Here is a 17,246-nt window from a genome sequence, read left to right on the forward strand (position 1 = left end):
GGCTTCTCCCTTGCAGCAGTGACGGATAGGCCTAATCCTCCTCACCTTGTCTTTAGAGTTAAGACGACTATATTCTTCCTACACACTTCATCACCTCTGTGAATCCTCTGAGGTGGCTCCGCTCCCACCACTGACTTGGAACACAGGTATCTCAACATTAATTTTGCAAGAAGATCAGATGCATTTTGGATGGATGGTATCACATGCTAAAATGTGAAGATTTTCCCATATAGAGTCTAGCTTTTAAAAATGTTACTTGCTGAATGCATCATGCTATAATTTTTCTCTCTCCAATTGCACTTCAGGTCCTTTATCCACAGTCTACTTGGGAATATTTTGACTTGTAGAAAACAGATTTATAAAAGTGATTTGGATATTTGGAAGGGAATAGATTTGTGTGTGCTGATTAGGTCAACTATTACTTGCAGGGGATTGAAACTACAGAGAAAGAGAAGAGCCTTGGAGGGGAGAGGAGGGGAGAGAAGGGAGAGAGAATGTGTGTGTGTTTGATTTACAGCCTCCTGACTTTTTATGACCCCAGTAGTCTGTGGCATGAAGAAAGTCAACTTCATCCTGGGTTATCACAATAAGCGATTCTCTGTTTATTTATATGAAGGTTTTTGTTTTGTTTTATCAAGAGGTTAAGGAAAATAAAGGAAATTCTGAATACTCCGTTGACTAGGGGGGCATGGGTACACCCACATCTGCACCCAGAATTATTCAGGAATATGAGAAAGCAAGTTCTTGCCACAAAGTAAATACTATGTGAGAAGACCACTTTCTAATTTGCTTGTTTTTTTATTGTACTTTAAGTTCTGGGGTACATGTGCAGATCTCGCAGGATTGTTGCATAGTACACACATGCCATGGTGGTTATGAACTGCAAATTTGTGTCCCTCACTGAAGTCTATCTGTTGAAGCCCTAACTCCTAGTGTGGCTGTATTTGGAGATGGATCCTCTGAGAATGAAATGAATGTTAAATGAGCTCTTAAGAGTAGGACTCTGATCTGAAGGACTACTTAGAAGTCCTACTTAGAAGGACTCCTTGGAGATACCAGAGAGCTCCCCACCACCACGGCATGCACTGGGGGAAGGCTGAGCGGATGCTGATCTCAGTGGTCTCTTAACAAATGCGTGTTCAATCCATCAGTGAATGAGTAAGCAAAAATCTGCATAGAAATCGCTGTTTTATGCCAATAGCAGGAATGAATGGTACATCAAGCCCGGAGCCCCACTTGAGTCCTCACGTGAAAATTCAAAGATCAGAAGAACTTCATATCAGAGAACAAGCGGGGTTAATGAGGAAGGTATAGCAACATGTGACTGAGTTAGTTAAAAATATATGCATAAGAGCCTCCATTTGAAAAATTTCCCTTTTATTTTTCGAGTATAGCTCACTTTTCTCGATTTGATTTCTGAAACATGTTGGGAAAATTACAACATAAGCAGTTACACCAGCACTAAGCATTACCTTGGAATAAAACTGCATAAAAATATAAGGTGTTAACTCAGCATGTATTTGAATACTAAGTGACACAAAGCAAACACACAATCTAAAAGCAACTTTACCAACAATAAGGCAACGCCAATGGCGGCACGCTCTGATGATTTGTTTGCTAGGTAGATACAAAAATAGTTTAAAAAGGTAGGTGTCCTTCAGGAACACATGCTAAGGTTGACTTAAGGAATTAGTTTTGAAAATATTACTGTTATTATTATTATCATTTGCTAACTTTAGTCAAAAAACAAGATTCCCTCTTTCTTCTGATCTTGTGTCTTATTCTGGTGAGTCACAGAGTATCAGCTGCTATTTCCTCTGGTTGAATGAATGCATTATTACACCTATATTTTACGAAACCAGGTGCCTCCCTTTGTTAGATTCCAGGAAGTTATTTATTTCTCAGTGTGTGATGGTTTGAGGCAGAGGTGAGGTTGTGTTTTGCACTGATCCTAGCGTCAGGCAAAGCAAAGCATTGGTCCAGGTGGGGGGCCTTGGGTACTCTGGGACAGGAAGGGGGCTTTGCCCACTTGTAGTACATGAAGGGTCTCTAGACAGGTAATAATTCAGTATTCCAGCACCTCTGAATGGCAACTCTTGCCTGACCAAGGAGCTTTATTGCTTAGATAATATGCACTTGCATTCAGACACAAGGCACACACCCATCGCACATGCACTTAACACACTCATGCAATTCTTTCATAAGCCCTGTAAATATTCTGTAATAAATACCTATAAGGAACAATCTGAAACAGGCATGCATTTCACAGAGCCATGTACTATTTCATGGCTGGAACTTAATTTTGGAGACAAAGAGCTCTCAGTGAAAATCATTTATACTTTTCAAGAATCCGCTTTCATGATAAAAAACTGAATAGGTTTCCATAAGGATGGAAGCTTTGCTGTGAAGGCTTTTCATTTGGACCTCCTGATGTTTTCACTACAGTTCAGCTCAACAGATATGAATGGAGTGTCTGATGTGCACCAGGCACCAAACTAAGCCATGTGCTTTCTGCTCTCCGTGGGTTCAGTTATGACACACATACTCAGGGAGAACACGAAGGCTGGTGAACACAATCATTCTGTCCAGGTGGAAAAAGCCATCATCTTCTTTAAATCGTTTCCCTCCCACAACTCTGGACCATTTAAAACCGTAACAGCAATGCTTGGCTTCGGAGGCTGAATGACATCTTGTGCCCCGAAATCAGTCTGACTCTCATTGCTCACCAGTGCGAATTCTCTTCCGGGATTTCAAACACTGGTATCTCAACATCAGTTTTGTAATAAGAACAGATGCATTTTGGATGGATAGGTCCACATGCTAACATTGGAAGATTCTCCCCATATAGAATCTATCTTTTTAAAGTATTACTTGTTGAACACATCATGCTGTAATGTTTCTCTCTCCAATTATACCTCAGGTTATTTATCAACAGTTGATTTGGTAATATTTTCTAGGAAGAGTTAAATATTTTTAAAAAGATGAAAGAAATACTTTTAACAAAAGCTCTTTGAGGGACAATTGAAGTGAAATTAATGAATTGTCTCAGAAACTTGGCTTTGTCATGCTAACTACTGCAGAGCCTACGATAAAACACATTTGGAACCTATGACATTATTTTTAAATAATAGGGTTTGAAATAAAAGATGAATAGTAATTTAATATGAAAATGTACCCACTTCTGTGCATTGATTCCATCAATTGCTTGAATCATCCTTTCATTCAATTCTTCTTCAAATCTTTTCTTTTGTGACTTGGTTCTATATGAAAAAGGAAATATTATAGGTAAGAATGTTATTAGCAAAATAAATACTAAGCCTATCTTTTAGAGCTACATAATATTTTACATCCTTATGAGGTACAGATGATACTTTGTTGCATACGTGGGCAATGATCAATCTGAGTATCTGGGGAATCCATCATCCTGAGTATTTATCACTTCTAGGTGTTAGGAACATTTAATTCTTTCTCTGACTACTTTGAATTACACAGTACATTGCTGCTAACAACAGTCACCCTATCTGCTATCAAACATTAGAACTTATTTCTTTTATCCAACTAAAGGTTGGGCCCACTGACCAATGTCTCTTTACCCACCCATCTTCCATCTGCACACTTTTCCTGGTGTCTGGTGTCTGTCATTCTACTCTCTGCCTCCATGAGTTCAACTTCTTTGGCTCCCACATGAGTGGGAACATGCCAGATCTGTGTCAGTAAGACTATTTTTCTATGACATCAAAAGCCCTGTTTAATTCTGACAACCAAGTAGAAAAAGAAATGATAGTCTATGAGCAGGCTTTTCTCTATTAACATCCAGCCTCTCTTTGGATTGAGTGAATAACTGAAGTTTTTGGGATAGTAAAAATGTTGCCTTATTCACCCATAGCGAAATTTACTAGGCATTTACAAAGCAACACTGAAAGACATAGGCTTGGTGAGATAAAAGAACTTTCTCTCCTAAGAGATGTATTAGCTTTTGACTTGCTGCCTTTATAAACTATTTTATGATAGAATATATTGGTTCTAGAAATTTCCCTGTAAAAATGTGGCTTGGTTGAGAAAATAATCATTCATTTTTTGTGTTTTTCTTGGTCAGTTTTCAAGAATTGGCAGAACTACAGTCTTATTTTAGGTATACCAAAGCTTGATTGTATGTATTTAAATGCTCCTCAGTTTTCAAAGCACTATTCACAGAAAACTCCACTTTTGTTTGTAGATCATCTCAGTTTTAGAAGCAAATAATCTTTAGCCATAATATAAGATGCTTTCTGAATAAATTGTGCCAAATAGTAAGAGCTTTTCAAGGTTATTTGACAATTTGCATGAGAATGACGTCAGGAGAAAACCAAAACAGTACCTATTCTTAGAAGTTAAACATCCACCGCAAAGATTAAAAGCACAGCCTGCTGACCTGAACAAGGCTATGCCTGTATCTTGGCTTAGGCATGAATTCTGTGTGGTATGGTTGCTTAGATTACACATAAATAGAGCATCTAATCTGGAATAAAAAAAATCACACTTTTCTGAGTTCAGAACTGCCTCTACACATAGATAAGAATAGCATTAAATATGCAATGTCACATTTATCTGTAATTAAATCTCACAGAATGATCATTAATGAGATGGATGAGTTTTCCAATTCTATCATTCTATGTTTCTGAATTTGTGCCTTCAGGTCCTGTCTTCTTCAGACAGGCTGAGAGCAGTCATGGTTAAAAAAATAAAATGAACTGTATTAAGTGATCCGCCCATAGATACTAAGCCAATGGAATTAAGAGGCTTTAGTATCAAATTCTAAGTTGTTTGAAAAAGGCAAATCAATTTTTATATGCCTTAAAAAAATTAAAAAAGCAAGGAACCTTTTACCCACCAACTAGTGTGGCTTGAACATTTTATTCATAGCTGAGACCTGTAGGACCTTAGACCCTTCATTTAACTTTCATCAGTCCCGTATCTAGACTTGAGTTTCTTGACTTCAATTAAACGGCTTTCTCTTCTGCAAAGTCTTAGCAGGGTAAGTATGTTGAGGCTTACAGGAAAATGTAACTCTTGGATATTTTTGTCCAGTGCTAACAAGGTATTGCCTTTGTTAATCTGTTTTAGGATTTGCTTAGGTGATGTCTGCAGAGAGCTCAGTGCTATAATGTGAAACACGCAGTAGCCAATAAATGAATTCTTTATGCATTATTTGAATCCACTAATTATCTGGACAATAATTCTTGATATACAGACACTTTTCTTGTCTCTGCAGTTTTGCAACCTCTGCTAAAATGGGAGAGATGATAAGGCCCCTGGGGCTGATGATCTCCCCACCAGGAGTCTTGATTTGCCTCCAGGATGCTCTCCCTCTGACTTCCAGCATCACTCATCTGGTCCTAGAACCTTCCCCTGGCCTCCACCACTGGCCTTCTCACTGCTCTAGGACCCCAGTCCCTGTGTCCAACGTATCTCCATTCTGTCTCCCTAGCTCCTTCCCCAGATTCATGCTACCACATTCCCCCTGGGCTGTTAGGTCTACACAGGCACAGGAGGGGACACATGCCAAGAGTGTGTGGGCCAGGCAGGAGGCTCAGACAGGTATCATAAGGCAGTCCATGTTACAAAGCCTGGAAGTGCCCAGGCAGCCTGGAGTAAGTCTGACTCAGAACTGGGGTTCTCCTCAGGAGAGCTTGAGGCAACCAAAGATCAACAACTACAGAGACAAACAGAATAAATATGGAAGAGGCCCTTAGTAAAGCAGGCAAGCCTGATGAGCAGTTAGGAATACCTGCTCTGGAGTCACAGAGCCTGGGCACAAACGCTGGCTTCATCTCCACCAGCCATGTGACGCTGGCATTCTCCTAATCATTTGTGCCTCAGTTTCTTCCCTTTTAAAATGACAATGGCAACATAGTCTACCTTGCAGTAATGCTATAGAGACCAAATTAGCATTTCTATAGTCTTAGCACAAATAAAAACAACAGGTTCTTATCACTGTCTTCCAGACAGCACTCATCACAGATGACACTGCCCAACGCAATACTGGGGTTCCAGGACACTACTTTTCCCATTGTAACTTCAATAAATAGACCCTTAAAGCAGAATTTCTGGGAGGGAGAGGCAGATAACAGAAGAGATAGTGAATAGAAAGTGAAAGGAAGTCCATGAAATTTCTGTGGTCAGTTGCACACAGATGTGCTAGCATGTTATTGGCTACGGGCATCGTGCTTTTTCTGGGTATCCTATGGGCTCTCCTATATAAGTTCTCTTTATTACAGTATACGCCACTTAATATAATTCTTTGAAAGCTCAAGAACCAGATTATCTTCATAACATAAAGACTGTGAATGTTTTATCTCAATGTTAAAATGTCAAATTTTGCACAAAGTCTAAATTAGAGCTCATCCCAACAGTCACTTAAGAAGGATACCGGGCTAATGTGCATGGTTGCCTTGTTTCAGCAGGTGACAACCTGTGTTTCATTTTTACTTGGATACAATTCATTTTCTATAGAAAATAGTTCAGATCTCATATTTTTCCTTAGCTTCTATAAATCTATCAATAGCTCCAATAAACTGACCTCTTTGTGGAGAAAGGAAGGTTGGCTTAGCGTTTGGGACTATGTCTTACATTGGTTTTCTGAAAGTCCTCATATTGATTTGATTACCTCCCACACCAATTAAAGTAACATTCTGAGCCCGAAAGATAGAAGAACATGGGGAAATAAAGGGGTTAGTGGAGGGGATTTTACAGTGGCTGGTGACAGGGCATGGGGAGACATTTGTGGGAAGCTTTTTTCTTTTTTTGAGCAGAGTGGGTAGCCCTTTATTTCAATAGAGATACACTGGAATTATCTTGCTTTTATCTTTAGAATTCAACAGAAGAGTATAATTTTTTTGTTTTCTTTTTTCTTGAGACACAGTTTTACTCTGTCGCCCAGGCTAGGGTGCAGCGACAGCTCCGCCTCCCGTGTTCAAGCGGTTCTCATGGCTCAGCCTCCCTAGTAGCTGGGATTACAGGCACATGCCATCACACCTGGCTAATTGTTTGTATTTTTAGTAGAGATAGGGTTTTGCCATGTTGGCTAGGGTGGTCTCAAACTCCTGACCTCAAGTGATCTACCCACCTCAGCCTCCCAAAGTGCTGGGATTACAGGCAGAAAAGTATAATTTTAAGCAACATATCCATTTTTAAGACAATTCAATTTTTTACCATACATTAATATTAATAAGAGCCACCTTAGGAAGAGTTTAACATTCTAGAATGAGTACCAGGTGGTTTTCCTTCTCCTGCTCTTAATTCTCACAATAAGACCCCAATGATTCTATTTTTAGAAGCTGAAAGCAATTAAATAGGGCTTTTAACAGGGAGCTGCACATTCAGAAGAAGTAGCCTTTGAAATTACCAAAATTGATGATAATTACTCTCAGAAATGAATAAAGAGCAATAAGCTTTTAAAAATCAGATACTCAAAGGGATACCATACCTTAAGGTGCGATTTTGAAAATTATGCTGACCCATCGGTACATCCTATATTGAGAAAAAAAGGTTATTAATTGTCAAAAACATGTTTCATGAGGAATGTTGCAATGCTAATGAGGTAAAACATTTCTCCTCTTTTATCATAAACAGTAACCTTTAGCTAATAAATAATTCATTACCCGTGTGGAGAAAAAGAGCTTAACCCTAAATATTAATCAAGGTATAAACCCAGTCATCTTTGGAATGTTGGTATAGTCCCTAAACTCTGGATGCTGGAAGCCTCAGAATTGCCGTCTGGAGTTTTAAGGTTTACAGTCTGCTATTATCAGATCTCATTTCAAACTGTGGCCTGCCAGGGATCGGTCTCAGAGTTACTGTCAGTAACTTATAACCATGTGAAAATGGACTTTGGTATCAGACAATTATTAGAAACTGCTTTAGAAAGAACAAAAATATAAAATCTATAGTATCCTCATCACTGAACTGTCCTGTTAAGAAGTAATACCACTGGGTAAGTATGTGAAATCACAAACCATCAGACAAAAAGAAGAAATCAGCAAAGGGGTGCTGGTAGTTCCCGAAAGAGAAATGGAAGAGAGACAGTCAGAATGTATTAGTGGAGAACCAGGATTTCAAGGAAAGATCTGTCTTTACACATTTATGGTGGGAATGAAAATAAAAGCTGGAACAAAACTGCTCCAGAGAAACTTTTGTTTGCTGCTTTGATTTCCAAGGTTATATCAGGATAAGGATTTAGCCTATGGAAAGATTTTTTTGAGAAAGTAATTGAGCTCCAAGTTTCATTCCATACAGTAATGTTTTATTCAAGAGCTCTATCAATGTTGAATCAGGAGTGAATGGAGTTCTGCATAGGGGATTGGATAAAGCAATCACTTTCAGCAACGTCAGTTGTTTGGCTCTGGAATTTACAAGTGAAAACTCCAGCGGGGTCTTTCTGAAAGTGAGTGAGACACATGGTTAAGTCAAAGTGGTTTGGGCTTAATGCATCACCAAAGCCTTGGGACTTTCTTAAAATATGCTATACTACCGCTAAGGCAATCCAAGCCTGGCTTTGAACCTGCAACAGGTGGGACTAGGTGGTTAAGACAGTCGAGTTCGCTCAAGAGTCCTTTGATTTTTATAAACAACTTCCTGAAATTGAAGCATTCAATGGTTCTAGGCATATCTTGAAGAAGGCATCTTTATCAACACTTAACACCAGGTTAAAGTCAGACTGAAACCATTCCTGGGTCCCTGGCTCAGATAATAAAATAGACAGTCACCCTTAAGTCTTAGGACAATAAAGCCTGATAAGAAATCAACAACAACAACATACCTGGAAAAGTAGCCCTTTTTCCCCACAGAAACACATGAAAAACAGCACAGCAAATCACATTCAAGTATTTATACACGATTCTGATTTCTTAGAAACCAACCAATCAACTGATAAATTGCTGGTGTACAATAAATCTCAATAGGAAATGTAGTTATCAGACATAGCAGTAACTAGCAAGACAGGCTAACTTATCCAAATTCGTGTTTTTCATGAGCGACAGGAGCATAGGCTTTCGCTGGTTGGATACTGGAGCTCTAGGATGCAGTTTCTCTAACAGATCTAAATGCTGAAAGGCCCCAGCTGCCCCAGGCCTCCCTCCTTGGATTGTTCTCTTCTTGATGATTTTATCCAGTGCCACTGCTTTAAATATCATCTACAACCTGATAATGTTCACATGCATGCCTCCATCCTGGACCTGTCCCACGAGTTCTAGACCTGCAGAGCCAGCCATCTATGTCCTAGCGGCACTTAACAATGGATTAGAAGATGTCCAGCAGAAAAGCATTAATTTTCCATCTGAAATAGCCTGATGTTCCCCTTGTATTTGTCATCTCAATTAATGGCATTGTAATTGTTTCAGTTGTAGGGCCAAAAAGTCTGGATGCCTCTCTGTTCCTAATGTTCACGCATATCCAACCCATTGCCAAGTCTTACTGGCTCTATTGTCACGTTAGCCCCTGCGTTTGCTTCTCATTGCTTCCATGGCTAACCTCTTAGCATAAGTGGGTCTCTGCACTCTTGCTACATTTTCCCAAAGTCTAAATAATATCATGACTGTCCCTTGCTTAAGATTCTCCACAACTTACAATTGCACACGGAATGCAATACAAGCTTTTACCGTGGTGCATCTCACCCCATGACCTCCCTTTGCTTGTTGTTCATGATGCTTCAGCTACAGAAGCTTACTCTGTCTCCAGGGGACACCAAACTCACTTTCATCTTTGGGTCACTGACTTTGTTCTTCAGCTACCTCCTCTTCCCAATCTCTCCTCTCTCTCTGAGACCCCTCAGCTGACCTACCAGAGTGGGCCATCCCATTTACTCCGGATGCCATCACTCAATTTATTTTCCTTACGACCCTAATCAGCACCTCATATGATCTCATTCATTTATTTGTTACTTTTTTTTTTTTTTTTTGAGACAAAGTCTTCCTCTGTCTCCCAGGCTGGAGTGCAATGTTGCAATCGCGACTCACTGCAATTCTCCACCTCCCAGGTTCAATTGATTCTCCTGCCTCAACCTTCCAAGTAGATGGCATTACAGGTACCTGCCACCACGCCTGGCTAATTTTTGTATGTTTGTAGAGATAAGGTTTCGCTATGTCAGCCAGGCTGGTCTTGAACTCCTGATTTCAGGTGATCCACCCACCTTGGCCTCCCAGAGTGCTAGGATTACAGGCGTGAGCCACCATGCCCGGCCTCATTTATTTGTTTTTCTGTCTCTGTTCTTTCTCTTGCTATTAAAATGCAAACACTAGGACTTGTGCTCTCTTACTGATTATCTGACAGGTCAGGGTCTTCTGTCTGAGAGTCACACTTATTTTTTAATTGGAAAAAGATGAAGAGAAGTTGGGAGAAGAAATATAACTAAGCCAAAACACGAATGCTGAACCCCTGCCTGCTGGGTGTGGGAGCGTCACTTGGAGACCTTGGAACATGTTGGGACCCAGGGCGACTGGAAAACTCCACTCTCACCTGACAACTGGCACGTTCCTTCTCATCAGACAAGAATAATTATGTAATATTACATTTTAAAAAATCGTAACTGCATCCTTAGCACAGTTAATAGCATTATACATGACATTTAACCCCCAGATAGTTTTAAAACGTAACAATCCTGTGGGGATCATCCTAAGTACTCGGTTGTATTTACTCTTCCCTCCTCCTATGGGTCTCTCTATTTTCCATCTCCATTTCAGCCATCGTATCGCAGATGTCCCTGGTGTAAGGAGTTCAGTGCTTTCTCATATGCTGGAAGTTGGAGGGAAACACAGAACCGTAACACAGTGTCCACTGCAACACAGCCTGGACATCTGGGTGATGAAGCAACGGGCTGGATGACACCACTCAAACTCCAAGGGCACATGCCTTTGTCTTTTTATTAAAAATCTCAAGGCTTTCTACTTCATGATAGAATTTATTTTAAAAAACCTCAATTAAAAAATAGCTGTATTTAATTGCTACTATCAGTTGTAAATAACACTGTCTTGGGTTATGAAGCTATAATGCAAAATCGCACTAGGCTGGAACACTTAGCAATGTGGGCATGGAGCTCGCTCATACCCTGATGGTTGTTCATAAGGGCCTCTCTGAGAAGAAGGAGGTGGTAAGGTTGTCTCTTGCAGATAGGAGTTATTTTGGCAGGAGATGCCCTGCCTTTGGTTTTGGGAAGTTAGCTTTCCCCCAGCGCTCAGGCGTTGGAGGCAGGGGAGGGCATACCGTGGTGCTGATCTTGCCGTTCTCTGTGGTCATGCTGTCCCTGTGATGCAGGTGTGCAAAGGGCTTGGCCGCCCCCCAGGACTCCAAGTACCGGGTCATGCGGACTGAGGCCCTCATTTTGGCTCCATCGAGGGTGTGACGAGGTCTGAAGAGATGCTGGGGGCTCCGTCGTTCTCCCTTGGGGTGAGAAAGAAAGCTTCACACCTGGCACAGCACAGGGACGTACACGATCCTTTCTGCATCAGCCTCATTGGACTAGGGTCATTCCTCTCGATGTCCCTCCATCTGCCCTCTGTGGTTTCTGTCCTCATTCCTTCAGTGTTATTGGGGAACACACTATTTGATTTGAGGGATTTTTTTTTTCAGCTAGCAAAACACACATGTCATTGAGACTTAGAAAAAATAATGACACGTTAATGGGCACGTTTTATTAAGTAAATTCGTAAAGCAGAATGTGCCGATCTGTTTACCTTGTGTTTGATGATTGCGCTTTTTTAGAGCGATAAGTGTAGGGGATTTGGGGCTCTTTCTAATGCTAAATAGCCCAAACATCGTGTTTTGGTGTTCTTTACCTCTGTACATGTATTTTTTTGAACTCCCCTCCCCTCAGCCATCATCTCCCAGTCCCTGCTGTTTGCCACACATCTGCCTCTAGATTGATCGTCAACCTAGCTGAAAGTTTGTCTCCAAAGGTGAAAGTGGGGCTTCCTGGATGCTACCATGAGTAAATGTCCATAAAGTTGATCTTGTTGATTTTATGATATTGGTTTTCACGGTTCAAAGGTCTTTCTTGCTGATATTTGCACCATTTACCAGCTGTGTAATTTGGGAAGAGTTACGTAACTCCTCAAAGCTTCAGATTCTTAATCTGTAAATAGTGTTAATACCCATTTGGCAGGAATTTGAGGAGGGTTAAAAGAAATGAGAACTCTAAGCCCCTGATCTGGCCTAAATGTGTGAATGAAATAAGAGATAGTTCCTCACTGTTTGTATGGGGTGGATCATCTTCCAGGCAGCAAATGTTTTTATGTCATGGAAGGTAAATATGCTTGTACATACACGCAATCTTGCAAGCATGTCTATGTAGCATTTATTTGTTAATCTTTCAAATATTTCTTCTCTCCTTTTTTCCTATATGTTCACTCAATTTTACTTAATTAGATTTTTACCTTCTAAAGCCCTAAGTAAATAATTTTCTCTTTATTTAATTTCCCAACTGACAGGTGTCAGCAGCTGTGCCCCCGACAGGCTTCCAGATGCAGCATCTGCCATGGGGTACTCTGACTAACAGACACGACGGCTGAACTAGCAGCCTGCGTCAACACCCTCATCCTACAGACAAGCACATCATTTCAACTGTTCTCTGAATAAGTATTTGAATTCATGATTGCAAAACATCTTCTGTAATCAAACCACCATACGCATTTAAAAGCATTTGGGGGGCAAAGAGTAGCAAAGAAGGGTATTGGTTATTGACTAAAAACATGTATGAATACAAATAATTTGCTCCTCCTCCCTTTTCATCATAGACCCTTGACAATGATACTGACCTTGGGGTTGATTACGAAGTAGGTTTTCACCAGGTGCTGTTTTAAATATGGGTCCCTAATGTCACCATCTCCCTCCTCCACTTTATAAGCGCCATTCAAGTGCTCCAGGGTGACGGAAGAAATGTGAACACGTCTGAAATTGCATTTTAAAACCACAGTCAAGACACAAAAGAATAAATGTGAAGAAAGATGTTCTATTTGTTCGTGATTTCCGAAATAATGTATCCACCAAATGAATGAAAGTCTACATGTTCTTGGGAGCACTGAGCGCAATTAAAGTTTATATTCTGTTGACCACTCTTTTGAAAAGATGCTTTTAGAGGTTGTGAGCTACTAATTTTGGAGTTTCTCTGCACTCACAGAAACCTGCATGGTGGGTGTGGTGAATTACAGCAAATGCAACTTGATTACCTTAAATTTTTGTGAGAATATCTTTTGAAATGTATGTCAAAGGCATTTTACGAAGCATGCTGATTTGTATAGTAGTGTAGATTTTCTTTCTCAGTGCTTGCTCTCATGCTTCTTTCAACCATAGCCCTGGATAAGGATTCTCTTGACTGAAATATATTATTCTGCCCAGAGAAGGATTCTGTCCTTACTAATTTTAACATACCGGTTTTAGAGGTCAACAGTTTTAGACAGATGCCATATCTGGACTTTATTGTAAAACATCTTTAAATTGGGTCTCTATTCATAAATTTGCAAATAAGTAAAAGTTTGTATTTTACTGTCTGATATTCACAGTATTTGAACCATGAACAAGAGGGGTCACAGTGTAGGGACTTGAGAGTTCATGTTTATCTGCTTAATATGAGGGGCCGTTGGGTGTGAGTAACATGATATCAATAGAGGCAACGGAAGTCATCAAAAACTGAGCACTCTGTCGTTGGCCCAATGACCTGTCATTTCTAACCATGCTGCCTGCCTGAAGAAAGAAATCAATGCTGGGTCTTACCCAGGGACCCCTCCAGCTTCCATGTGATTGGCCAAAGTCACATCATGGGACCACACGTCATACTGCCACTTCTGCAGACCTATCACGCCGCACAGGACATTCCCAGAATGCACACCCACGCGCATGTTGATATCAACTCCAGTAGCATCCCTCACTTTCCTAAAGAGGAGGGAAGTGAGATCATGATCAAGTAACATCCACTGCTTCCTTTAACTCGTGGTCAGTTTTCCCAGAATTTTATTATATGAAATTTCTCAGACTGTTGGAAATGACCATGAACCCTCCTATGCCAGGAGATCACTTCTCTGAGCTAAGAGAAAGGGCTTTTCCTTCCACTCACGCCAGATTAGACCTATGTTCTTGCTATTGAATCCAGATCAGGTCAGACTAGAGTGATGACAAAACATTTTGCCTATCAGTTTTACTTTTGCAGAGAATATGTATCAAGCACCTACAATGTGCTGGCGCGTCTGCATATACATACTAGATTCATGTGACATTGCCTTGTAATGTAAGAAATAGTCTTAAGCATCATTTGTAGTGTTAGCAATTAGCACAATGTACATCTCCAATGAATATCTTCTGCTAATCAGTGAAGAATATAGCTCATTTGTGAGCTTAATAATGACTTGGCCTAAATGAGAATTTTTAGAAAAATAATCATGTCATTAAGCCCTTTCAGTGTGCACATTCTTTAATGAAAAGAGAAAAAATACTTTTTAGGACCCTATCACCAACTCATTAACAGAGAAAAGGGATAAACTTCAACGAAGAAACAAATGGAAAGGCTTGGCAATGGTTATTTATTCTTGCTATCTGAATACATTAGGGTAGTATTGCAAAAGAAGTATACAGGAAGATGTTCCCAGTTACATCAAGAGAATGACCCCAAGACGCAGTGAGGAGGGCAGCAATGGTGCCGACTGCAGTACCATGGAAGAAAGACACTATCACTTGTGAATTGTAGTGAAATGAGTCATCACCATCTCAAAATGGCATAGGCATGTATGTCATGCTTAAATGATACGATGACACCATTTTAGCATGCTAAAAATGATAAAAAGAAATGGACCCACAATGTAAAAATAAATCTCATTCTGGTATTTTCAGGACATGGCTCATGGGTATGTGTGCTCATTGTGTACGTCTGTATGTATTTTTCTGTCATCACTATACCCTCTTCTCCCAAGTGTGAATTCAGTTAATATAATCAGTTGCTTGCTTCTTTCAAAGTGTTTGAAGGTCTTGAACTCATGTGTGAGCATCTTTATCAACTATTCCAATTGCATGTTCTCCATCACATATTCTCTCTTATTTGCTCTGTACCCCCTGAGAATATGTTGTAGAGATATTGGAGTAAAGCTGTCTGGGTAAGGAGTAGGCTTAGTCGACCTATGAATAATACACTTCAGTCTAGTTCTTTATTCTAAATCTGGATTGCCAGTATTGTGTATTTAAACCAAGTCTGTGAATACCTGCTTTTATTGGCGACAGAGTAACAAGTTTTCATGTAAGATCTTCATACCAAAGTATGAAGTAAAAATAGCTTAGAAAGCCCTGTCAGGTGTTTTGTGCAGTTGACAGAGGTAAGGTTACATCACCTCAAAAAGAAAGACACACCTTCAGTTATCCTAAAAATAAGTTGTTTGGAAAGTACAATGCACCAAACTTGTCAATTTCTAGAAGTCTACTATTTGATAAACAGCCAAAATTCAAGATGTGTTTGGCCCTCAGTCATTTTTACTCTCTGGTTCTGAGTATGCCTGTTTTATTTTTAAAAAGTTGGTGTTGATATGTATACGTGTGTGTGTATATGCCTTGTTTATCTTTTTCTTCACCTTTTAACAAGTATGACATAGGAAAGTCCATTTTTTAGAATTCATGGATCAGTCTAATCTACTCTTATTCATCATGGAATATGTAAATATATGGAAACTATTTTTCAGAAGAGAAATTTGGGTTGGAGGGAAGGAAAAGTGGTTCTACTTGTGTTCCAAAACCCTTGTCAGAGAACATCTGATGTTCTCAGGTATGGAAAATAATTTTCAGTTGATTGAGAATGCAGGTTTAACAGAAAAGATAAGGGGCACAATGATTGCCGGTTTTCCAGATTGGATTTTCTTCTCACAACTGTTAATGTTCTCAGAGCTGAGGAAGGACCGCCTCTGTGTATAGACTTGTAGTTTTAAACCTTGCATTGGTAACAAAATGATTGGCTTCAATCCAGGTAGAATTCAAGATGACTATACTTCACTCATATGATAAAATCAATGGTTCACATGACTGTGGCATCTAAAAATGTTTTTATAGCATGTCTCTGCCACTAAATTGTTGACTTGAATTTTGACAAAAAAGTTGATGTTGATATGTATATGTGTGTGTGAATATATGTATTTGTAAACAAGTGTTTGTGTGTAACAAATGAGTTTCATAGTCTTCACCTACGCATGTCTATTTCACACACAAATGGCTGAGTTATTGTCATAAAACAATTCGAAATAAAAAAATTGCATTCTGAAAAAAGAATTCAGAAAGATATTTTGCTTCCCATTTCTTTTCTTTTTTTTCTCTCTCTTCCCTTCTTGTTTTTGCAAAAATAAAAATCCCAGCTATTCATTTGGCTCTATGCAAATCATCCAAACCTTTTCTTCCTGCCCCATAAAATGAGCTAGAGCATCAACAGCACAAGGAGATCAATCCCCACCCCTCTGCTGTGCATCTTCAGGCTGTGGCTGTGTGAGGACCAGGGCATCCCCACCTCTGGACTTTGCTCATAATAACTCCTCTTCCTGTTCCCCAAGCCCCCAAGCCTCCCTTTTGTGTCAAGTGGCCAGCTCCCATTGACCTTCAGGCTCAGGCGCAGCCTCATATGGAAAGGATGTTTTGTCCCCTCTAGGCTGGTCCAGGCAGCCCCACTGCCTCTGTCCTCTAACTGCCCTGAGGACAATTAGCACTCCTTGTCTGTCTCCATCTCTGCCCTCAGCAGAAATTTAGCTTGGGTGGACACAACCTCCTCTAAATGGATTGTTTACCTCTCAAAGGGTTCAAGGCCCAATGCAACAGCACCACTTCATACACGTTTACTAATGGACCAAGGTCATTTTTGAAAAATGTACTGTGCTTCTGTCTTTGAGCAATGATGATCCTAAAAACTTTGTTAGAGACCCATAATTGTTCTTAACATTTTATGTTGTTGAGAGGACATTTCCAACCACATGGCATTTCTGTTTGCCAAAATAGGCCAGCAGAGTCAAGAAAGGATAGAAAGGGAGGAGAAAGGAGTTTCAGATTGGCCATTTGACAGAATTGATTCTAAAACATTAAAATCATCTCCACATTGTCTTTTTTAAAAAAATGAGTTGACCGTGGTTTCAAATGAATTGACTCGTCACACGTTTTGTTGCATGTGTATGCAATTTACATGATCTGTAGAAAAATGTTGAAGTCATTGTTTAAAGCTTGCAACAGTAGTAGGTAAACATTACAGTTTAAGAGAAGCCTTAATC

General features: G+C 39.9%; 1 protein-coding gene across 1 annotated transcript in view; it reads right to left on the reverse strand.

Moving 5' to 3' along the window:
• The window catches only part of ADCY2 (adenylate cyclase 2), a 456,478-nt gene that overhangs the window by 112,974 nt on the left and 326,258 nt on the right, over positions 1–17,246 (reverse strand). Inside the window, exons 8-12 of the mRNA XM_002745132.6 lie at positions 13,741–13,899; positions 12,786–12,918; positions 11,236–11,412; positions 7,466–7,509; positions 3,180–3,260 (exon numbers count right to left, since the gene is read on the reverse strand). Of these exons, the coding sequence (XP_002745178.3) occupies positions 3,180–3,260; positions 7,466–7,509; positions 11,236–11,412; positions 12,786–12,918; positions 13,741–13,899 (594 nt within the window). The remainder of the gene's footprint in view (positions 1–3,179; positions 3,261–7,465; positions 7,510–11,235; positions 11,413–12,785; positions 12,919–13,740; positions 13,900–17,246) is intronic.

The sequence above is a fragment of the Callithrix jacchus genome, chromosome 2 (assembly GCF_049354715.1).
Source record: "Callithrix jacchus isolate 240 chromosome 2, calJac240_pri, whole genome shotgun sequence".
NCBI lineage: Eukaryota > Metazoa > Chordata > Mammalia > Primates > Cebidae > Callithrix > Callithrix jacchus.